This window comes from Piliocolobus tephrosceles, chromosome 5, assembly GCF_002776525.5.
Source record: "Piliocolobus tephrosceles isolate RC106 chromosome 5, ASM277652v3, whole genome shotgun sequence".
Classification (NCBI taxonomy): Eukaryota; Metazoa; Chordata; class Mammalia; order Primates; family Cercopithecidae; genus Piliocolobus; species Piliocolobus tephrosceles.
Window position 1 is genome coordinate 28,198,955 of NC_045438.1, and position 25,588 is coordinate 28,224,542.

The 25,588-nt window shown below is 36.9% G+C and overlaps 1 protein-coding gene across 1 annotated transcript in view; it reads left to right on the forward strand.

Moving 5' to 3' along the window:
- LAMA2 (laminin subunit alpha 2) overlaps positions 1–25,588 on the forward strand; it is a 509,807-nt gene that overhangs the window by 420,353 nt on the left and 63,866 nt on the right. Inside the window, exons 43-47 of the mRNA XM_026454995.1 lie at positions 10,605–10,721; positions 12,704–12,886; positions 14,949–14,954; positions 17,876–18,030; positions 25,499–25,565. Coding sequence (XP_026310780.1) covers positions 10,605–10,721; positions 12,704–12,886; positions 14,949–14,954; positions 17,876–18,030; positions 25,499–25,565 — 528 coding nt within the window. The remainder of the gene's footprint in view (positions 1–10,604; positions 10,722–12,703; positions 12,887–14,948; positions 14,955–17,875; positions 18,031–25,498; positions 25,566–25,588) is intronic.

The window sequence follows — 25,588 nt, forward strand, 5'->3', positions numbered from 1 at the left end:
TCTGGAACTCCTGACCTCAAGTGAACCTCCCGCCTCAGCCTTCCAAAGTGCTGAGATTATAGGCGTGAGCCACTGTGCCTGGCCCTAAATACATTTTTCTTGTATTTTATTTCTGATTCAGGGATCAAAATGCACAAAATATCTACTGCTGTATTATGGGCTTCGTGTTAATAATACATCATTAAACATGGCTGCTCTCTATATGAGTCATTACATTTATTATTTCATGCACGTATCTCTTGTTTCTCATTTGAATTGCCACCTGTTTCTCTCTCCAGTTTCATTCCCCACCATTTTCTGTCTCATATGTGTCTCCCCAACCTTACCTAAGTATTCATAATTCCTCCCAAACATGGTACTATTCCAGCCCTTCATGTTTTCAGTATTATTTCTTCCCCTTGGAATGCCTCATCCTTCGCTTCTCTTCTTTGTCTAACTGCTTTGTCTCAGACCTTCAGGATTTAGTTCAAATGCCATCATTTCCAGGAAACCTAACACCTCATCTGATTTACATGCCCCCTCTCTGGTACGGTTTTCTCATAGACTTGTCAAACCACCACAGTCATGGACTTATTAATGTTTCATCATCTTTTTAAATTTTTAAAAAAGTTTTATTGATGCATAATAGGTGTATATATTTTTGGCATTCCATCTACTTGAGGAAAGACATGGGGTTTTATTAACTGTGTATTTCTAGTATGCATAATAGTGACTAGCTCAAATGAGGAAATACTTATTTTTTACAATAAATGGTGTTGGCTTACCTTACTTATCTTCAAAAGAGAAGAGGTTTTAAAATCATTTATATTTGGCATGTTTTGGTCTCAGTAGAGGTTGATATGGAATTACAAGTTCTATCTCTGTCATAAGTAAAATTTTAATAGTACAATTCTTCAGGCTGTGTATTACAGGTGAAATAAACTCCCTACATACATAATTCTGCTCAGCAGGTACCTCTTATTACAATCTGAACAATGACTATAAAAAACCAAAAGCTGTGTTCCTATTGTACAAATGGACTCAATCCCGTGACTTTGCGGTCATTCCTTCTTATCTCATACCCTTGCCCAGGGCTGGGAATAGGAAGGATGGGAGTGAGGTGATTCATGCAAGTACAAGAACCAATCCTGTCTTTAAGATTTTAGTAATATCAGGGCTGTGCCCTTGCCTCTATTTCCCCACAAATACTGGTATAAAAATGAAGACTGAGTCCACTTGTCCAATAGGAACACAGGTTTTAGCTTTCTATAGGGACTCTACAGATTGCAATAAGAGCTCTTTACTGTGCAGAATTATGTATGTAGGGAGTTTTATTTCACCTGTAGTACACAGTCCAAAGGACCGTACTATTAAAGTGCCATTTATAATGGAGATCAAATTTGTTCATCATGTATCTTGTTTATTGCACCAATTTTGATTTTTTACATATTGCATTAAAATATTTTTATCTTGACTGCAGAATTTTTTAATGCACCTTTAAATTTTGCACCTGTACTGAGTGCCTTAATCACCTCATTCTGCTTCCAACCCTGCTCTTGCCTCTATTTCCCCAGTTACACTGATATTATAAAAATGAAGAAAGAATTTTATTTTTAGGCATTTTTTTCCAAGAGAAAAAGCAATCTAAAGACAAGTATGGTAGGAAGGGTTAGGAGACAGAAATGTTCGTTAGTTTAAATTTCTTTTTTTGTAGTTCAGGTAGTACATTATTTAAAGTAATGAAAACCCACAAACTACTCAAGTAATAATTCCTCTAGAAAACCAAGCCAAGGCTATGACGGAGATGGGAATGTTTTCTTGCTACATTATGACATTTCTCTGATTTGTGGCCAATTACAGAGGTTATAAAATGGCTGTTAATCAGGGAACTGCCATATATTACCACCAGGAACTGCTGAAATAGGCCCTACAGAGCAAAACTCTTGACAGCAGCTATTAAAATAGAGATTTAGTCATTTCTCTCTCTATGGTGCCTGGAGTTAGAGGGAATAAAAATGGTGAGGCCAGTATACCCTCCATATTTCTAATTTGTTGCTTGGTTCAATTCAGTACAGTTCAGTTAGTTCATGAGCTTCAGTCATGAATGACTTAGAACTGCTCCCTGCCATTTTTATGCTGTCCTTGCCTTGAGGGAGTCTGAACTTGCCAGGAGCAATTTGTTTTGCTTTTTAATTTTTTAATATACATCTGTTAAAAGTAAATTTGCCCTTGTGTGAGTTTGAGATTTGAAGCCTGTCTGCATTACACTGATCAAATGTCTGTGGAGATAAAAAGTATTTTGTTGATGAATATGAGGCTTGGTACAAATTGATGACTAAAAGAGTGAGAAGATGAATTAGTACCACCAGGTGAATGAATACTACTTTGCAGATGGACAAGAAATTTTTTTAGGCTGGGCGCAGTGACTCATGCCCTGTATGTAATTCCAGCATTTTAGGAGGCCAAAGCAGGCAGATTGTTTGAACCCAGGAGTTCAAGAACAACCTGGGCCACATGGTGAAACCTCATGTATACAAAAATAAAGATAAAAAAAGAATCAAAACTTAGCTGGGCGTGGTGGTGCACATCTGTAGTTCCAGCTACTCGGCTACTTGGGAAGCTGAAGTGGAAGGATAACTTGAGCCCAAGAGGCAGAGGTTGCAGTGAGCCAAGATCGCTCCATTGCACTCCAGCCTGGGTGAGAGAGTCAGAGCCTGTCTCAAATAATAATTAATTAATCAGTAATAAAAATTAAAAAGAAATTTTTTCAGTAAAATACCAACTTCAGGTTCTCATGGAATGTGTATAAGGCAAGGAAGAAGTAGAGCTTGGTTTATTAAACGTTTGAGAATATTAAGATTTTAAAATTATACATCTTATTTTATATTGACTAACTTTTCAGTTTTATTTCCTTTTTCATTTATCCCCGGTTTTTGTCTTTGCCCAAGATAAATGAAATTACTTAAGTACTTAGGAAAATAATAGGTAACATGTTGGCCAGGTGCAGTGGCTCGCACCTGTAATCCGAACACTTTGGGAGGCCGAGGTGGGCAGATCACCTGAGGTAAGGAGTTTGAGACCAGCCTGGCCATCATGGTGAAACCTTGTCTTTACTAAAAATGCAAAAATTAGCTGGGCATGGTGGTGAGTGCCTGCAATCCTAGCTAGTCAGGAGACTAACGTAGGAGAATTGCTTGAACCCAGGAGACGGAGGTTGCAGTGAGCCAAGATTGCACCAAGGCACTCCAACCTGGGCAACAGAGAGAGACTCTGTCTTAAATAATAATAATAATAATAGGTAATATATCTATAAAATAGATAACACAGGAAATAAAAAGAACCATTCCCTGGAGATCTGTGACAGCTCCCTTTGAAGGAAGTGGTTTGTCTCATAGCACTGTAGCCTGTGGTATATAATTACAGTTAACCCTTGAATAATGCGGGGGTTGGAGAGCATGGATCCACTGCACAGTTGAAAATCCACGTATAACATTAGACTCTTCATAAAACTTGACTAAAAAAAAAATCTATTCCCAAGCCCAAGAATAATGAATCAGTGCGTTGCTTGACATATGGTGCTGTCCCACACAGAGAACAGTATGAAACATTATTCCAATCATTAAGTTGTATCAAACCAATTGAAGCCTTCCTTCCATACTATGGTCCTCCAAACACTCAGTCATTCTGTTGAGACAAGTGAGTCATGAAGATTCTGAGATCATGGATGTAATACATTTGCAATTGCTAACCTGTTGAGATTCTGTGTTATTATTTTATATTTTTAAAATAAGAGAATAAACTGGAATACTGCAGTGCTGCTAAATCAAAGTATGATATGGGAGTGCAATTGTGACTAAGGGATCCTTTTATTACTAAAGATACACTCCTTTTGAATTTGCATATTACCCTTTGCCTGAATCAGCCTTTCCATAGCAGGCATGTAAAAGACAAGCAAAATCTGCTCTACTGACAACAATTTTAGACTAAAAGGATGAAATTAAGCCTGGGTGCCCTGGCCTACTGTGGTCTGGAGAACAAAGCAATCTTTTGCAGGTGAAATTGCCAAACCCTCCTACAAAGCTTTGGTTCCTCCTTTAGAGTGTGAATGGTGGAAATCAAAAAAATAAAACAAGGGTGGACTTCGATTAGGAGAAAAAATGAAAAGTGGCAAAATAGTGGCAAATATAGAGGGGCAGGTTCTATTGGAAAGATTATCCCTAAGAGTGAGTTGTAGCTTGTCATATCCAAACCCACTATGTGAGTAGAGGATAAGAAACAAACATTCAGAACATTCCTGTATATCATCTCAGCAAGAGACAAAGGCCTGTGCGATAAAAACTGGACTTAGAGCTAAAAACTCATCTAGACTTTGTTGTGATTAAATCCAATCAGAGTCTGAGATTCTGTGGGGTTTTTTGCAAGTAAGTTAATTTAGACCGGAGATAAACAGAAATGCCTTCAAGAGACTTACGGATAACATAAAGGGATGGTGGGGCCTGTGTTAAACCAAAGAGTATTTGTCTTATTTAAAGGTATTCAAACTCAATTTTCTTGCTGGCCAAAAGAAAACAAGTCTGCAAGTCCACAGTCAGCATGTCCTAGAGGAGTCAAATGCGTCTGTTGATATCTGGTGGTTTTAGTTTTCCATTCCACTGGCTGCAGAGAGGACTCCCTTTTATCCCAATATCCTAAATATTTGCGGAACCTGCTGCCAGACAAGTACACCTTCCCTCCTTTCCTGAAGCTCCTACTATGACCCCCTAGTGGGAGGAAGAGCATATGCAAGCATGGTGTTCATTGTGAACAAGATCTAATTTTTTACTTTCAAATCAGAAGAGGGTTTCTCCATAACCTGACTTCCTGTGAAACAGTCATCTCTGAGGTTCCCATATGTGGTCACTCTAGTATGTATGCCTGTCTGTGCAGAATAAGTAATCAGATATAGAGCACATCCCAAACTTGTGACAGCTACTGGGAAAAGGGAACACAGGAGTTACAATCCTGAAAGAAGGCTAGAAGTATAAAGGTTCAGGAAATGATACCATTCCGAGTCATTGTCACCAAACTCGGTGATTGCCTGCATAATGCAGAGAATTGGAGGGATTTTTCTAAAAAGTACAAAGATTGGGTGTAGCAACCTTATCAAATCAATTTGCTGGAGACCTAGGAGAGAAACACAGTTGTAGATTTCACCTTCTGTTCTTCCTCACTTGGGTGCTCTTCTTTCCTACCCAGGTCTCAAGATCCTGCACTGGGTCTTTAGGTTGACTTAGGGGACAGGGTCTTTAGAAATCTCAAGAAGCTGAAATCTGAACACAGTGGCTTATGCCTGTAATCCCAGGTCCTTTCCAAAGTCATCACATTTCCATGAATTTCACCCTTGTGAAGGGGGCATTCTTTCAGGGCATTTATTTGTGCCCTGTTCATATTAATAAAAAACGAAAATTCCATTTGAGAAACTCAACTGGATGGAATTTGAACAGTCAAATTAGACGTTCCCATTAAAACTTATAGAAATCATCCTGATATTTAGTTTACTAACTGCCTATGGTAAATTCAGCACTTTTTCATGCATCTCCCAGTTTGTTTCTCGTATCAGTCACATGAAGGAAGATGTTGTCTTTATTTGACACATGGAAAAGGGACAGAAATGACATTTGAACCCACATCTTCCACCTCTGTGTCCTATCATAATTTCACTGTACCAGACTATATTTCAGAGAAATGATGCGTAGCAGCTTTATTTTGAGATCGTACATAGTTAGTTCTAATATGACTAAGCCCTAATTTATATTTAGCATCATGTTAGAAACATGATAAACACAAGTAACTGCTCATTATTAATGCAAGTGACTTGCAAATCTGCCCTGCGATTTTATTCTGGATACATCTATTTTGTGCCATTTCAATGGGCATGTGACAAAGGAGAATTATACTGTCAGCGTGTTCCCAGTCAACCCTTGCTACTCTGCTTCTTCCATTCCCTCCTTTTGAGTCCTGCCTTTGCCAAACTAATTCTTGGACAATTTTTCTTCTACTATATGAGGAGGAGATGAGAAAGGGAGAACCAGAATTAAAGAGGTATGTGTGTGGAGCCTTTGAGTTTTGGTGGATGTGATCTTTAGAGAGAAAATAGAGAGAATGACTAGGCTTCTGTTACTGGGTATGAAAGCTGAAGGAATAAGGAGAGGGAATCTAGAAAATGTAACTATGAATTATAAATTAAATCTTTTTCTTATTCTCCAGAAATCACTAGTAAAAATATTCAGTTGGATTTTCTTTTAACTATCGATAAATCTGTTTCTTTCCCCTTGTTACAATCCAAACTGAACCACAAGAGTTCTTTCTTACATTTTAGTTACGGATACATTATACCTCCTCTGTCTTTTGGCTAAACTCAGCCTCGGAGTGCTTATTTTTCTAGGGTTTGCTCGCTATTATTTTGTAAGTTCCATTTTGAAATCTGCAATTCTTCTCTGAATAGCTTCTACTCATCTAATTCTATCACCAAAACTACAAAATGTTTAGCCGTAGTTTGAGAAATTCCAGAAACTACTTTAGAAAAAAGTGATCAGTGTAAGAAAGGGCAAATTAATAAGGATCAGAGTCAAGCAGCTGAAATAGTTTTTGAAAATCAGAACAGGGTTGGAATATACACACTGAAACTTGCTAGTACAAAAAAATTGCAGAGAATCAAAATTAGTGCTTTGGAACTTGAGAGGCAGCAGTAAAAATATTCTTCAGGTCAGTCTTCTGAATAATTGGCCCAATTGTTCAGCCAGTATTTTGCTATCAGAATGCAGAAAGTGGTATAAACCCAGGGATGCCCTTCAAATTAATGATCTTTTTCACCATATGGGAATATCTTGCTTGCCAGAACATTTGAATGCTCCATTATTTTAAAAATTAAATCCAATCAAGAAGCTAAGAAGTGAAATTTCTACAGTTACATTTTCTAAAGTGTCGAAGACTTTTAAGCTACTATCAAAAGAGCAGCCCTTTATTCTCAAAGAATTTGTATAGATATCAAAGTCATAATCAGACTGGCTTTATTTCAGAGAATATGCTTTCGGTAGCCTATCCAAGATTTCATTTTAGTATAAACAGTAAAAATAACAGAAGTATTGTAGGAAAGATGAATTGTGATTGACACAGGAGAAAATTCAATTACTTGGAAAGTATGTTTTGTGGGATTAGAATGGAAAATAATAATATATTAGTGACTGAAATAGACATATCGATGTTTTAGAGCCAAGCTTTGCTGGAATATTTTATGCTTTGTTTTTCAGTGATGTCAGGTCTTTGACTTGGAATTTAACAACAGACACTTTAAACAATGTTATGTGCTTATATTAGTATAATCTGTAGTATAACAGAGGTTTAAGGTGTCTGCCTATAAAACTCTTTATATGAAATGGAGTGGATCATTAATTAATATGCCCAGTACTCTTCTTCACATCCAGACACCATCTCTCCACCTTTTCCTTTGCTATTCTTCACAGATGTAGGCCAATACAGATGCGGATAGTTCTCCAGCTGCCCGTGGCCTGCACAGCTCCTCTAATGAGCCGCATGCACAGCCTCTGAGAGGGGTGCATGTACAATCAAATCAAGACTGCTCTAGCTCTATTATATGGGGCATATTCTCTCCCACCTGCCTTCTCTGGGTACCAGGAAAGTGATGAAAATCAGTCTTGGTGTTGGCAAATAACATGAAGATAGCAAATAACATTCTTCCCCAGTTAGGTGGTTTACCTTTTTTAAAAAAATTGAAAAACAGAAATATATGCACACAGAAAGCAATTTAGCCAGCACAACCAGGTATAAAATGAGAAGTTTTAGTACATTGTCCCTCATGACACTATTAACTGCCTCCTTCATTCCCAGTTTCTGCTCACTATTAAGTACTGTAAAGGTTTTTGGCGTGTTCTTCTCTACCCAGCTCCCACCAGCCCCTACCATCCCAAATGCTTGTATATGTGTCAGCGTATATATGGTGCATCTTGCTTATTTTCATGGAAAGGTCTTAAGATTTATTTTACGTCCACATCCGCTCATCTACTTCTTTTTATAGGTTGCACATGTACCATTGTATGAACTTGCTATGTTGATATAAACAGTACTTTAATCTTATTAGGGTATTTTTATTCCCCCCTCCTTTTTTTATTACAAAAGAAGAGCTAATGAGTATCCCCAAAGATAAATCTTTTACAGATATATTGTAGGGTAAATTTCTGTCAGTAAAATTGCCAAACCAAATACATGTCTATTTAAAATTCTAATAAACTTATTAACTTGCTCTTCAAACAGTGGAATCAGTTTGCACTTCCACTAGCACTCTTGTGAGCACTCGGCATTATCATACATTTAATTTTCCCCAATCTCAAAAATAAGAAATGACATCTCACTGTTGCTTAGTCTTACAGTTCTTTATGATAATGTTGAATGCTTTTTAAGAATTTCATAATTGATTATGTATGTTTATTTTATTGTGAAGTACCTATTCTTATATTTTCCTCATTATCCTTAAAAATATGGAACACTTTGCATATTTGCCTGCCACTTTTGCACATAGACAATGCTAATCCACTCTGAATAATTACAATTTGGTTATATATGTTGCTTAGGTGAGGCTTCTCTGATTTCTATAACTGTGACCAATTTTTTTAAGACAACAAAGGAGAAAATTAGAGGAAGACAAAGGAAAGGAGGAGGACAGGAAGAAAAGGTTGAGGGTGATGGTGGGAGGAGCATTACTACCCCAAATGCTCTACTAATCCCTGGTTTTGACTATCAGTCCCTGGTAGAATGCAGTAATTAGCATTGTTTATGGAATGAGACTAAGTGGATTTGAATACCACCACTGCCATTTATTAACCGTACAAGCTTAGGAAATTTACTCAAATTCTCTAAGTCTCAATTTCCTCATTTGTAAATTGGAGATAGCAACGGTATATACATCATCATATACATCATACATCAATGTTATTGTAAGGATTAAGTAAAACAACCCACTGAAACTGAAGAACACTAAATGAGTGTAATATACACACTCAATGCTTGTCAGGCATTACTCTTACTAAATACTGATCCATCCTATCCAGGAGGGACTACAACAACTTCTCTTTCTTGGTCCTTTCTCAGTGGTCCTCCTTACTTGGGGATTCTGTCTTGTATTTACATGTTGCATTTCTGTGGAGTTAATTTAAACAATTGGTATACATGTCCCAAAAACAATTTTTATGGCATAATAAACTATTAAAAATTTACCTAAGAAATGATCTGTTGTATCCAGTCAAGAGAGGTAAATAGTATTGTGGGAAGTACAGGATTTTTCATATTTTGTTTTTTCCATTTGAATTTTCACTAATAAATGATGTAAGAAAAAGAAGACAGATGAACTCCATTTCAGTCTTAAGATATATTTGCAGTTTAATGCATACCTGAGCAAGATTTCTAAACTGGTATCAACAGATTGGATCTTTATTTTCTTTCCCCTTAATGATTTCAAATTTTGCTCTTTATCTTGTTGTACTCGAATTTTTTTTTTTTTTGAGACAGAGTCTCGCTCTGTGGCCCGGGCTGGAGTGCAGTGGCTGGATCTCAGCTCACTGCAAGCTCCGCCTCCCGGGTTCACGCCATTCTCCTGCCTCAGCCTCCCAAGTAGCTGGGACTACAGGCGCCCGCCACCACACCTGGCTAGTTTTTTTTTTTTTTTTTTTTTTTTTTTTGTATTTTTTAGTAGAGACGGGGTTTCACCATGTTAGCCAGGATGGTCTCGATCTCCTGACCTCGTGATCTGCCCGTCTCGGCCTCCCAAAGTGCTGGGATTACAGGCTTGAGCCACCGCACCCGGCCAATTGTACTCGAATTTAAACTGCTTAGTTATTATTACAATATAAATTAATCTAAAGTTTAGAGAATATTAAAAAGCTAGTGGAAAGAAGCTGGAAAACGTATATATGTAATATTAAATTATCTCTAGCAAATGGCATTTTTGAATATTAAAGATAACATTGCTAAAGTAGCAAGAGAAAAAAATCTATATAAAGTTTATTGGACCCAATTTGTAAAAATATTGTTTACTTTATGAGAAAAATGACTATTATCAGATATGTGCTAAAAGTTGTTTTTCCATTTATTTAATTTGTATTTTAGTCCAAATAAATATTAATAAATATTATTATACTGAAGTTGGAGGATTCTGCTAAACAGTAGTATCTGAGATTTTGAAAATCTAATCCAATGATTCATTTTGGTAATAAAAGTTTTAAATAAGTGGAATCAATGGGAGTGATAACAAAAAGGCATAATTACAAATGGAATAAAAGAGTAATTCTTTGGAGGTTTCTTCTCTATAGGAAGATATCAAATTAAGTCAGATAAAGATCAGATACCAAGAAGAAAATGTCAATGTTCAACATTTAGAAGCATCCAATAATTCAATGATAATAAAAACACATATTTTTTTGTGATTGGAAATATATTTATGTATAGATGCCAATAAATACATTGTCTTGCTTTTAATTAATTTTATATTAAAATAACCTGAAATCGCACATCCAAGTATAAGCTCAGAGATGATAAAACTTAATCCTTTTTTTGTTGTTGTTTTCTATTCACAGAAAATGAAGACCATCTAAATGGCTTAAAAACCAGGATAGAAAATGCTGATGCTAGAAATGGGGATCTCTTGAGAGCTTTGAATGACACTTTGGGAAAGTTATCAGCTATTCCAAATGGTAAGCATTCAGGACACTACCAACTGTGTCAACTGACCTGAAATTTTGAAGACTGTTGTTAACTTTTACCAATTTTTTCTAAGATTATTCTGGTACCATTATCTGGAAATTAGATACTGGTTTTCTTACTTATGAATTCTTCTTTGTGAGAATGAGAAACTAAACCATACTTTGCATTATGGTATTTTTTATCTTTTATTGCCTTTAGCCAGTATCCTTAGGAATGTGTTACAGAAAGGAAGATATAGACATCTTATTATTATAAAACTCATTCTTCAGTATTGGCAGGGGATTGGTTCCAGGACCCCCCCACAGATATCGAAATCCTTGAATACTCAAGTCCGTTTTATAAAATGACATAGTATTTGCATACAACCTATGCATACCCTCCCATATACTTTAAATAATCCCTAGATTATTTATAATACCTAACATAATGTAAATGCTATGTAAGTTCTTACAGTGTGTATTGTTTAGGAAATAATGACAAGAAAAAAGTTTGTCCATGTTCAGTACAGACACAACCATTTTTTTCCCCCTAAATATCCAAATATCCAACTATCCAAGATTGGTTGAATTTACAGATACAGAACCCACTGACAAAGAGGGACAACTGTATTGTCTTCTGTGTTTCAGCCCAAGAAATCGTGTATTAGTGAGATAGAATAAATCACATAGACACTATTCTCTAAAATACTGATGTAGCACCACAAAGGCACAGTTTATTAAAGTACCTGCAGTAATAGGTGAGAGCCCACTGCATTCTCTCTTGATAAAGTTCAATTTCTTTAGCTATTCCAACTTTCAAAAACATTAGTGGTCAAACCATGTCTGTAATATCTTTCTACCTATTAGAACTGCTGGAAATTTTTGAATGTTACTAGTTCCTGAAAGCACACATGATTTTAAAGATACTACTTTTACTATTTTTATACTGTTAAAGCATGATATAATAACTGCAAAGATTATAAACACTTATTGAGTACTTAATATACTTACGTTAAGTGTATGTAATCCTCATACCAATTGGAACAAAAAAATTTGCTTCATTTGCTCACATCAATTGGTATGGGGATTACATACACTTAACATAAGCATACTGAATGTAGATAACGTAAGTATAGATAGTGTTATGGGAATAACACTATCTTAACATAAGTTAGCACTAACACTTAACATCAGTTAAGATAGTGTTATTATCCCCACTTTACAGGTAAGAAATAGACACAGCATACTAAAGGCCATTTTGTTAAAACTGGCACAAAGGAAACTTAAACCCCACAGTTTGATTTCAGAGCCTATGATCTTAACCACTAACCTATACATACTAGTAGTCATCTACAGGTACAATATACAAATTAGGATCAGGAAACAAATGCACATATTTATACAACACAGTTAACATTAAAATCTAGTGGTTTTTACCTTTTTAACATTTAAAAACCTGAGTAACTTTTCAGATTTTCATGTCACTGCTTTAGTAGTAAGTACATAGAAAATTTCCAATGCTGAAAACAAATATAATTACACAAATGCATGGCCTAACATACCTGACAATGTTTCTCTATCCTAAAATGAAAATACGTTAATTTCCCTCCAACCCCCACCCCGACCCCTGCCCCACTTTGGAAATGCAGATTAAATCTTAAGCCTCCCTTTCATGAAGCTCACGTGGATAAATTTATCTCGTTAATAAGTTCAGCAGCAAATGACAATATGACCTTAAACAATGAACATCTAGAAGAGTCACTTCACTACTTTAAGAGCTAATCAGGTATTCATAGCAAAAGTCCCTGAGAAAATTTAATTTAGCTAAAAAAATGTGCTTCATTTGCTACACCTGAATGAGACAAAGTTCAGCCTTTTCTCTTTGTAAATGTGTCCCTGAGATTAGCCAGCAGCAGCCTCACTTTGACAAGCATGGAGTAAGCCACTAACTCCACACCCTTTGTTTTGTTTTTCATACCCTCATCTGCTGACAGACACAGCTGCTAAACTGCAAGCTGTTAAGGACAAAGCCAGACAAGCCAACGACACAGCTAAAGATGTACTGGCACAGATTAAACAGCTCCACCAGAACCTCGATGGCCTAAAGAAGAATTACGATAAACTAGCAGACAGCGTCGCCAAAACGAATGCTGTGGTTAAAGATCCCTCCAAGAACAGTAAGATCTCCTTTTTCACTGCGATGATGTCATTTATTTCCTCTCACTGTGAAAGTATCCCAGACTCGTAAATGCTTGAGTTGGAAAAGACCCTCACAGTGGTGTAGTCTGCCTTCCTTGTTTCATAGATTGGCCTCAGGAATCGAGTGTCATGCAGTTCCAAAGCTAGAATCCAAGTCTTCCAGCTCTGCCCCAGTGCTTTTGTCATCTGAATTTTTTCAAATCGAGAAGAGATTAGGAATTCGCAAGGTGTGCCTAGCATTCGGCATAGAGATGCCAAACACTTTTTAATCCGTGTGTGTAATTAAAAATACAGTTGTACTTGGGTAATTATATCCTCAGAATTGGCAAAGTGTCATGGAACATAGAGGTTAAGGGGCACGTTCATTAGCAGATTTGTTTAGAACAGGGTATGAAAGTGACATCAAATTGAAATACATTAAAATTTGAAAATCTGGATATTTTATTATTTAGATTCCAGTTATTTCACATTTCCAGGAAAAAAAAATAAAGCATTTATCTAGTTTCTAAAGACTATTCACATCTTTTATATATTGTATCAAATTATATTGATTTAAGGATTTACTGAGAAAACCTGAGAGACAATATCATAATTTACATTATTAGTTTAATATAGTCAAAATATTAACATTTTTAAATGCATTTTTCCTTTTCTGTCAAATGATACAAAGCTATATTGGGCCAGGTGCAGTGGCTAACACCTGTAATGTTTGCACTTTAGGAGGCTGAGGCAGGAAGATCGCTTGAGCCTAGAAATTCAAGACCAGCCTGGGCATCATGGCAAGACCCCATCTTTATAAAAAATTTTAAAAATAGCCAGGCATGGTAGTGGTATTGCACCTGTATTCCCAGCCACTTGGGAGTCTGAGGCTGGAGGATCCCTTGAACCCAGAAGGGTGAGGCTATAGTGAGCTGTGATCATGCCACTGCACTCCAGCCTGGGTGGCAGATTGAGATGCTGTCTCAAAAAAAAAAAAGAGTTACCTTGGTACGCTTGTTACATGGTTTCACCAAAGGAGATGCTTGGGTAATCTGTGTGTTTCACTTTCAAGAGACAAGCCCTCTTTATATGCCAACATTTTTGGGGGGATGTCAAAGTATTTGGAGTATAAAAACAAAAGCACTGTAATTGGTATTATATGCCATACAATTCAAATGCTGTTTGAGTGGGGAATGGAGCCTGATTTCAGCATCCTAGCCTCAAATCAAATCCTATGGATGCTATGCTATAACAGACATTATTAATATGACCACTTCATAAGCAAGGAAGAGTACAAACACATATAACATAAACTTCAGAGCCAGGGAGAAAAAGGGGAGACAAAAACATTTAAAAAATTTTTTAATGTAAGCCCAGAAATGGCTTGCCTTGTAGTTCAAAGATTCCATAATAACTTCTTATGATTTATGCCAAATCACAATATTCCCACTAAAATGAATGAAAGCAAAATTTTAATCAAATATTACTATCTCTTCTGCTTATTTCATAATTTAAGATATATTTTTAACTTTCATTTTAAGTTCAGGGGTATAAGTGCAGGTTTGTTACCTAGGTAAACCTGTGTCATGGGGGTTTGTTGTATGGATTATTTATTTCATCACACATGCATTAAGCCTAGTACCCATTAGTTATTTTTCCTGACCCTCTCCCTCATCCTGCGCGCCATCCTCCAAAAGAATTCTATTCTATTTTAGATTGATTCTCAACTAGTAGTGGCCTTTCATAATATCTCTGTTTTAATCCTATCCTCTATTATGAGAAATAGTTAATTATCTACAAATATTAATTAAATTGGGTCTGTTTTCATCTTACTAAAACGTGGAAATAATTTTTAAAATACAAAGAGTGGTCACTAAATTATATATTTTGTGTACTTTTATTTGATAACATTTGTTTGAGTTAAAATGGGGTGCATTTATAATTAGTATCTGTTATGAAAAATACCATTTTTATAGTCATTACTTTATAATATTTATAGAAAATACTTCCTCATGAATTTTCTAACTTTTTTGTTTTGCTTCCATGTGAAATTGCCTGCAGAAATCAGTATGTATATGTTTACTTATATACCTTTTAGTGACGGTCATACTTCATTGTCTGTTGCAAAAAGTTTCAGCTTTGCATGTACTATATTTTGGTTTTGCTTTAAACATTGCATAGCTATTCTTTCCACTGTCACAGTATTAATGGTAGATATGTAAAAGTAATCTTCCTTTATAAAAAGGTCATATGTGGATAAAGGTGATATAAAATATTTTTAATAGTGTTATAAAAAGTTTGGGCCGGGCATGGTGGCTCAAGCCTGTAATCCCAGCACTTTGGGAGGCCGAGACGGGCGGATCACGAGGTCAGGAGATCGAGACCATCCTGGCTAACACGGTGAAACCCCATCTCTGCTAAAAAAAATACAAAAAACTAGCCGGGCGAGGTGGCGGGCGCCTGTAGTCCCAGCTACTCAGGAGGCTGAGGCAGGAGAATGGCGTAAACCCGGGAGGCGGAGCTTGCAGTGAGCTGAGATCCAGCCACTGCACTCCAGCCTGGGCGACAGAGCGAGACTCTGTCTCAAAAAAAAAAAAAAAAAAAAGTTTGGTCAGGCAAAGTGGCTCATACTCTAACCCCAGAATTTTGGGAGGCCAAGGTGGGAGGATCACTTGAGGCCAGGAGTTTGAGACCAGCCTGGGAAACATAGCAAAACTCTATCTCTACGAAAAGGAAAAATGAGTGAAATATCTATGTGATAGCCACATAAAAGTGGAAAACTGAATTTCTCTATAGAATTAACTAGATAATGCTGCCTCTGATAATACAGATTCACCCCCTGACATACAAATGACTCATTTGCAAGAGGATTAAAATAGATTAGGTCTACATTGTTGTTGTTTTTATGCCCCGAAGCTCACTTTTTCCTCTCCATGTAATTATTCTCAACTTCTGTAGAATTATATTTGGAGAAACACATAATAAATTTAGGTCTTAACAAATGAGCAACTACTGGGATATCAAAATATTCTCTCTTAAACATCCCATAGTTTAAATTGAAAGTCAAGATGAAACTGAAAAAAATAGCTACAAAATAATAATAACAAAATTTAATTTGTCACTATTTGAAAAACATGACCAAGGATGTCCTCAGTGGAAAATGAGAGGAACTACATTACTAAACCATCACTGAAATAACAATTTTAAAGAATCAACTTTGGTGACTTAGAAAAAGCAGAGTTAACTTAAAGAATGAAAAAGATTGAAAAATTCATGAATTTGAAGACAGAAAATAATAGACCTGATAAATCTAAGAGGTGACTCCTTAGGAATATAGATTAAAAATTAAGTGATTGTCAGGTTTCATCCAGAAAAATAAAGGACAAATAGGCAAAGCTCTAAAAGAGGCATCACTAGACAAGGGAGGAAATTTAACGCATAAGAGATTACTTGGCAAAACTTCAACTCCTCCAGAGGATAGAGGAAAAAGAGGGGAGAAGAAGAACCTACAAGTTCCATTTTGAAACGTTTGGCAAAAACTTCTGAGAACTTGTGAATAAAAGTGTCTGTAATTTGCCTCAATCTAAGTAGCCTTTGTTTAACTACTTTTGCTCTTTCTCATTAATCTAAATCTAAATCATTTTGCTTCAGTTTTAGAATAATTTGTAGAATGTCAGAATAACAGTGGAGAATTAAAGGAGGGGCAAAATGAACAAATGGTTTATTAAAAGTATACAAAATAAAGGGATCAGTGTGTTTATGCTATCTATTTGATGACATAACAAACACTTCTTTCCAGATAACACGCACTTCAGGAATAAAATACTGCGCTCAGTTCTTGATATAGCAAGCCCCAGCTATTCGTTAAAGTTAATAATAGACCTATGTTCTTTTTAAATGCCAGTAACAATATAAGTCATATTTATGAGTATGAGTTCAAAATACCTACTTCAAAACCGATTTTAAAAAAATAATAATTTACTTCCCTTTGAGCACATGTGATTCCTTCCTGAGGGTTAGTTCTCAGTGGTTGTGTGTCAGCCACAGAGCAGATCATTCAGAGTCTAACATGGCATGTAGCCTTGAACCTTAAGCAGTTTAACTTTTTCATCAGAGTCACAATGACAGAAAGCTGAACAATACACACTTAATCAGATAATAAATGACACAATGTGGATGAGACTGCCAGCATCCCAGCGATAGAATAAGTGGTTTACCACGTGGCATAGGCCCTCCCTTGAAAAGCACATACTGAAAGTCTGTGGATGAGTGATGACCTCCAACTACTTTAGGGTTGAAACTTTTGAAATTGCCAATATGTAACCCATTATTTTTTTTTAACCTACAAAAACAGCTGTTTAATATGGATCAACCTAATATATAACACAGGATAATCAACTGTTCTTCAAAATGAAATTGAACTGCACCATGAAAGATTTAATTAAATATAGGCATTTAGTCTAAGGGTTTTTCAACATCAAAATGTTCTTCAAAAGACATTTTGATAGCTTCTCTCTTTAAGATGTGCAAAAAAAAAAAAAAGACAGTGAGAAAAAGAAAGAAAACCAATTTTGTGTAAAAACCCTGATTTAAATACAGTTCTGGCTTGGACAGACTAGGTGACATTTTAAAGATGCTTTCATTTCCTTGCTTCTGTGACTAAAGTTCCATTCTGTAAAGGTTAACTTCTTGGCTGAAGTTAGAAATTAAGCATTGAATTAAGTTCTTCATATTCTCTACCTTCAGTGCTAATTTTTACCTTAATCACAAAGCAAAAGTGGTGGCCCTCTGTCCTAACATCTGCTCCCCTGGCCTGCTTGAGTCTCAACTAAAATATTCACATTTGCCATCACACATTTTGCTTTAGCTGTTATGGCCATGCTTTGTCGCGTTAATAAGATAAAATTGGTTAAGCATACTGCTATTCTAATTCTGTGTGTGCACGTGTGTGCATGCACGTACGTGCACACTAATTTTGTTCTATGCAGTTGCCGACGCAGACGCCACTGTCAAAAATCTAGAACAGGAAGCTGACCGGCTAATAGACAAACTCAAACCCATCAAGGAACTTGAGGATAATCTAAAGAAAAACATCTCTGAGATAAAGGAATTGATAAACCAAGCTCGGAAACAAGCCAATTCTGTAAGTTCTTTTTATCGTCAGTATCAGTAATTGATTGTAATTGTTGGATTATTCCTAGAGGGAATGCCTGTCCCCAGGATTCCCGGATGAATGATCTTGGGTTTTTTTCCTTTAACCTGAAGCGATTTGGGGTAGGAGGAGTTGGAGTGGGGGAGAGGTTAGTTTTGTTTTGTTTGTAAATTGCAAAAGACATTTCATGAGAACAATAATCACCACTTATTGTAGAACTAAGAATTCTGGTATATTCTATTACTGTTTGCATAGAATAATACAAATAGCAAGAAAGAAAACCTTATTATTGTATAATAAAAAGCCATGGATGAGAGTACCTTCCTCTTGCTAAAAACAAACCAAAAAAAGGCCAACTAGTGGGGTTACGGCAGGAATGAAGGAACAATATACGGAATAAGAGCAAAAAGAAACAAACATTATACGTATATATTCTTTTGTCTCGTATAAACAACAATAAAAATGGCTTTGGTTATAATTTTTACATTTATTTTTTGTTTTGGAGTAGATAGGAAATAGCTGATTTGTCTCAAAATTTTGCTCTTTATTTACCCAATTTGAAGTTTACTAGGATAGAGACAGAGCTTTCTAGAAGGTAGCATGCTAATGAGCCAGGGCAGAGTTGTTAAGTGCCAACGTGAAACTTTAGTCAAAGGAAGGAAGGAAAGGGAGTGGAGGGGAGGGGAGGAAGAAAGAAAGAAAGGACAGTTTTCTTGTTTTCAGGCTTGAACTCAAACCTTGTTAGATACCTTAGTTTTCCATCTCAAAAATTCTGTTTTTTTAACAACCCTGGAGCTAGGATGATCAGAAAAGCCCTTTCTTAGTCCATCAATTTATGTTTTTGTAGTATTTAAGAATATGATGCTCCAGTAACAGCATATTCTTTTTCCTCCTTATTCACATCTAACACTTCTAAACAATGCCAAGACAACAAGTTCAAGGTGAACATTGTTCACGACTGCCTGAAAAAAACTTAGAAAACAACAAAAAGGGCCGGGGCGGTGGCTCACGCCTATAATCCTAGCACTTTGGGAGGCCGAGGCGGGTGGATCACAAGGTCAGGAGATCGAGACCATGCTGGCTAACACAGTGAAACCCTGTCTCTACTAAAAATACAAAAAAATAGCCGGGCGTGTAGGCGGACGCCTGTAGTCCCAGCTACTCGGGAGGCTGAGGCAGGAGAATGGCGTGAACCCGGGAGGCAGAGCTTGCAGTGAGCCAAGATCGCGCCATTGCACTCCAGCCTGGGCGACAGAGCGAGACTCCGTCTCAAAAAAAAAAAAAGAAAAAGAAAAAGAAAAAAAGAAAACAACAAAAAGATTAGTGAAGATGATGTTACATAAGACCAGAGTAATAAATCAGTGAAAGGATCTGAGAAAACATATATTCAGCTAGAATGTAAAAGCCAGGCAGTCTCGTTGACAGGTGATCATTATGTATGTAAAGCAGAAGATTAAAAGAAACTAGATGTTACTTCAAGGTTTGAAGTTTTATCTAAGATTTATCCAACATGGAAAAAACCTCTACTATGTTCAGTGTTACTTTCTGTAAGGTACACAAGGATGAATAAAGCAGTTCTTTCACTCACAAAGTTTATAAAATAGTAGGGAAAATAAGATATGTACACATACCTTGTCACATAATGCAGAATGTTCTACCACATTATAGAAGCCATGAGAAGTGACATAAAAGTTCTAGAAGGAACAATCACTTCTAGTGGGGCCTGAAGATTTCCTGAAGGGAAGGATTTGAGCCAGGCATTGAGGTGGGATAGTGCTGGGGAGTTGGAGGTAGAGTCAAGGAACGGGGAGAGTATTCTGAAAAGAGGGAATGACTTAAAGCAAGGCAGAGGGAGAAGGAAGTTTTAGGGTCCATTTAGGAAAAAGAAGTCCAGTTTGCCCAGAGTAATTGATAAAGGAAACACATAACCAGAAAGGCCAATAGAGGCCAGGTCTTGTCAGGCCTTCAATAATCAGTTAAGCAGTTTCATTTAACAACACTTGTACTTGGGATAAGCCTCACTGGAGAGGATAAGCTGAAAGCTTTGAGCATGGAACACAGTGTAATCAGAGCTGTGCTTTTTAAATATAAATCCAGAAGCAATTTGTGGGGTAGATGAAAGAAAGAAGAATGAAGGACCCAACTATAGCTGTGGCAAGAGAAAAGAAGAACATGATGTACCACTCTTATATTTTGCAATGTTAACTTGGAAGAAGCAATAAGAGTAAATACTATTTTGTGAATCTCACATTTAGCCACATTTTCTGACTTAGTCATCAAGTGGATAAATCTAGACATTTTTATTATTTCTTCATTGTAAAGATTTCTGAGTGCTTTTCCCCTCCTCACAAAAGGGTGAAATTTGGACATGTAAGCATATAAAACCTGTCTTAAGGTACAAAATAAAAGAAAGATATAGGCTGGGCATGGTGGCTCATGCCTGTAATCCCAACACTTTGGGAGGCCAAGGCAGGCAGATTTCATGAACTCAGGAGTTTGGGACCAGCCTGGGCAATGTTACAAAACCACATCTCTACAAAAAATTGAAAAATTACCTGGGCATGGTGGTGCATGCCTATAGTGCCAGCTACTTGGGGGGCTGAGATGGGAGGATCACTTGCTCCGGAAGATGAGGTTGCAGTGAGCCATGTTCACACCATGGCACTCCAGCCTGGGTGACAAATAGAATCCCCATCTCAAAAAAAAAAAAAAAAGAAAGAAAGAAAAGAAAAAAAGAAAGGTACAAAAGTAATGTTAGAAAAAGTAATCATTGTCCATGCATTTCAAAGAAATTCCCAATCACTTTTGCAAATGGAACTACAACACAATGCCTTATTTTTTGTAAGACATTAGAAATATGCAAGTAGCCAATTTTTTTCCAAATGAGTTTTGTACTAAATGAATATTACATTTTCTGATTTGTAAATATGGATATCTGGATATGACCTTAACACATACCTGTCATGACCAAAACATTAAAGACATTTATTTTAAAGTAGCTTTCTCTGGGTTTGTTGATTCTGAAATTGAGTGGCTGATACTCCTTTAAATGAATGACCTACTTACTGGATGAAAAATACAGTGAAAATCCAATAGATATAACAACGGGATACTCAATAATGTTTGAGTCCATGATGATTAACTGGTAAATAATGTTGTATTATTGAAATGCCTTAAAGATACTTAAGGCTTAGTGATTTTTGTTTAGAGGTCTTACTAAGGAGCTGCATTAGAAATAACAATAATTTATAGAGCCAAACATTCTGAAAGGATGTTTGAATTTCAGAAATTTCTTTCCTCTTACAAGAGGGATATATCCCAAAGATTTCTTCTAGAGATATAGTATTTTGATTTACCTGATTTCTTCTAAAGATATAATATTTAGATTTACCTGTTTAAAGTTGGTTAAAAGAAATACCTATTATTGAAAATCAAAACACAAAGTATTCAAAAGGAAAAGATTACTAGTTATTTACTGGTTGTCAACAGTTTGGGCTAAGTGAATGTTTCAGGTTCTGAGAGTATATTCAAAACCAGAAAACAGAGAGCAGACAATCCAAGAGGATTTTCTACATGAATGTGTGAGAGCTGGACGATAGGTTACCGTCTAATCCACTTCACGCTGCTGTGACAAAATACCACAGACTGGGTAATTTATAAAGAAAAGAAATTTATTCTCACAGTTCTGGAGACTGGGAAATCCAAGATCGAGGTGCTGGCAGGTTAGGGACCTGTTTTGCTGCTTCCAAGATGGCACTTTGAATGCTGCATCCTCAGGAGAGAAGGAACACTGTCTTCACATGGCAGAAGAGCAAGAGAGAGAGAAAGCTCTCGCCCCGTAAGCCTTTTTAATAGTGGCATCAGTTCATTCATGAGGAGAGAGCCCTCATGACCAAAACATTTCCCAAAAGGGCCCCCTCCCAGCACTGTTGCACTGAGGATGAAATTTCAAACACATGGATTTTGTTGGACACATTCAAACCATAGCAGTTACTCTGTAGGATTAATTGCTGGCATATTTGGTATAACATCATCATTTTGTTCCAAGAATTGTATCTGTTAGATATGTATTCTATACAATAGATTGGTTGTAACCTCTAGTGACATTAGATATTCAGTTTTAAAATGGCTGCTCTCTTAGACTTGGAGTTCTCAGGTAGAGTTTCACCAGGTAGGTTAGATTTTAATGCTGCTGCTCTATCTGCATCACTTTTTTTCTTTTTTCTTTTTTCTTTTTTTTTTTTTTTTTTGAGATGGAGTCTCACTCTGTGGACAGGCTGGAGTGCAGTGGTGCGATCTCGGCTCACTGCAGTCTCTGCCTCCCAGGTTCAAGCAATTCTCCTGCCTCAGCCTCCTGAGTAGCTGGGACTACTACTAATTGTTTTTGTATTTTTACAAAACAATGAGTTTACAAAACAATTAGTATTTTTACAAAAACAATTAGTAGTTGTTTTGGTATTTTTAGTAGATACAGGGCTTCACCATGTTGGCCAAGATTGTCTCCATCTCTTGACCTCATCATCTGCCTGCCTTGGCCTCCCAAAGTGCTGGGATTACAGGCATGAGCCGCCACACCCGGCTCTGTCTGCTACACTTTGACAACCCCCTTTTCAACACACTAATCATGGAATCCCCTGGTTTTTTTGATTTTTGTTTTGTTTTGTTTTCTTTTGTTTTTTTTACCAGGCTTACCTAAGCAAGGACTGAAATTCATTCTGTGACCAAATGATCACGTTACATTTATATTCAGTCATCTCTTCTCTAAATAATAACTGGGAGATATTATTCAATTGTGTTTTGTTTTGTTTTGACATAAAGTCTCGCTCTGTCACCCAGGCTGGAGTACAGTGGCGCAATCTTGGCTCACTGCAACCTCCGCCTCCCGGGTTCAAGCAATTCTCCTGCCTCAGCCTCCTGAGTAGCTGGGACTACAGGCACGGGCCACCATGGCCAGCTAATTTTGTATTTTTAGTAAGATGGGGTTTCGCCATGTTGGCCAGGATGGTCTCGATCTCCTGACCTCGGGATCCACCCACCTCAGCCTTCCAAAGTGCTGGGATTACAGGCATGAGCCACCACACTCAGCCTCAATTGTGTTTTTTAAACAAAACTGATATATTAGGAATTAAACCAGCCGTAATATAGCCATAGGGCCAAGCTATAAAGCGTTTATGAAATAAAAATGAAGTAAACTACATATAGTCACTTTGACTACTAATTCAGCCCCATCAGAATTGGATATGATTATCTGCCAGGGATAACGCACTATTCAGTTCTACTCATGAATTCCAGACAGATCTTGATTTCTTATTCGCTTTGATCTTCTTATGATGTCAATGGTACTTACAACCTGCCTCAGACATTAGATTTTCTCAATGTCAAGGTCTTCTCTGATAGTGATTTTGGTTCACTTTCAGCAAATTGCTAAAAAAATCACTGTATCTGACACCCTTTCCTGAACATTAAAAATATCTGAGGACCATATTTTTCCCCCTGCCCTCTACTGTGCTTTCTCTTGCTTTGCTTTATTCTTTTTATCTCTAATCCCTTGGATGACCCTTGGTATAGCTGCCATTCTACCACAGAACACCCTTTACCAACTCCCATCGCTCATCTGCTTTGCCATGTTAACATCCAAGTAAAAATTGTACATTTCCTACATTGTTTTGCAATTCATTTTCACTCACCTACTCTCAACACTGTATGTAGAAGGGAAATTCCCTGATTTGTGAAGCAGGAACTAACTTCCCAACTGAAAACCGCCCCATCCAGAAGACTATCTCCCTAGGACACAGAGCAAACACTCTGGGGACCTTAGTTGGCCCCAAGTCCTGCACCCAGCAGTTGGCAGGCTGGCCCCACCTTTTTGGGGAAGGCAAGAACAAGAAAGTGGTTTAAGCAGCAGGCTTCCTGGGATGTCCAGCCCCAGGCCACCACACTCAGGCCTCCAGGAGTCACCCTTCCTCGGGTGTTGAAGAAAACAGCCCCTGTTTCTCTCCAGAACACAGTTTCCTCTTTGTGGAGATACAATTTGTTTAGCAGATCAGGTGAGGCAACAACAATAAACAAATAAATGACTTATGTAGGTCTGTGGGAGACATAACAGATCTTCTGTATCCCTAGAAGTCTCAAATCTATATGAATTTACCATTGCAAAAATCCCTCTTTAGTCTTCTCTTTTGAATCCAACCAATTTGGCACCCAACCTTTGCAGTAAACTTTCATAACCCTTGGAGAAGGGCCACAGTTCTGCCCATACTCAAACACAGATGAGACTCCTGGAGACACCTCCTGGTGTCATGATCATAGGGAGGCTGTTTTGGTTTCTAGGCTATCTTGTTGGGAGTCTGCACAGCCCTTCCATAGGGGTAATGATAATGCTAGTTCGTTTTCTTCCAAATGTGCAAATTACACAAGTAGCACAAAATGCTAGAAGAAATGAAAAAATGAAAATTCACGGCTAGTGAAGGCCAACAGGACATTTGAACAAATGGCAGAGAGAGGTTTTACATCTTCCTCTGTCTCTGCCTCTTTCTAGAGTGCTATCAATGAGCTAAGTTACAGATTCTCAGATTCTCTCTGAGTCCAAGCAACTATTTTGCTATCCTGAAAGTAACCCTTTGATGGTGATTTTCCATCTGACCCTACAGAAATTAAATCAAATCATCAACTAGTGTTATTTATGATTGAAGGAGGGTTATCTAAATGTAAGTAAAAATTGGTATGAACAGTGTTACTCTATTCATATAGGCATTCCTCTTTTTTTTTTATCAATTTATAGTAATTTTTAAGGTATTTTTCAAAAGAAAAGGGAGCTATTAAATACATTAGTAGTGATAGCCATTGGAAATTATTTCCATTTCATTTCCTGGCAACTTCATAAAACGGTGTAATTTATTCTGAAATGTGTGTTCTGAGTGGAATGATTAATATTCTTCTTAGTGTTAGAACACCTAGAACAAAATCTATTTGTCCTCTTTCAACTATGAGAGCATGGGAGGGTTGGTAATTTCCTCTTGAAAACTAAAAGAAAAATAGTTTCTTAGTTTAAGTGATACCATTACCAAAACCGCTGAAATTTCAATTGTAAAATTTCACTAAACAACCTAATGAAGATCATTCTTGTTAGCTCCATGTAAAATCACCTTCCTAAAATGTTCCCATATTCATAATGGAGAAAGGTATGATGGTAGCAAGTTGTTAGCTGCATGCTTCAAAAAATAGCATGATAACAAGACATGGAGTTGTGAACAGCTCATTGGCAAAATTCTAGTGGAAAACTGCTCTTCTGTGCCCTCATTAATGAGTATAATGGTGTCTGCATATGGGCATTTAATGATACTATTTGATGATAGAAAATAACTTCAAAGAAGAAACAATGATGGCTTTGTGATTGGAAGCTACTTCCAACTTTCTGAGAGATTTACTCTTGGTTCTTTGTACCTTGTTTTTCTCAAAGATCAAAGTATCTGTGTCTTCGGGAGGTGACTGCATTCGAACGTACAAGCCAGAAATCAAGAAAGGAAGTTACAATAATATTGTTGTCAAT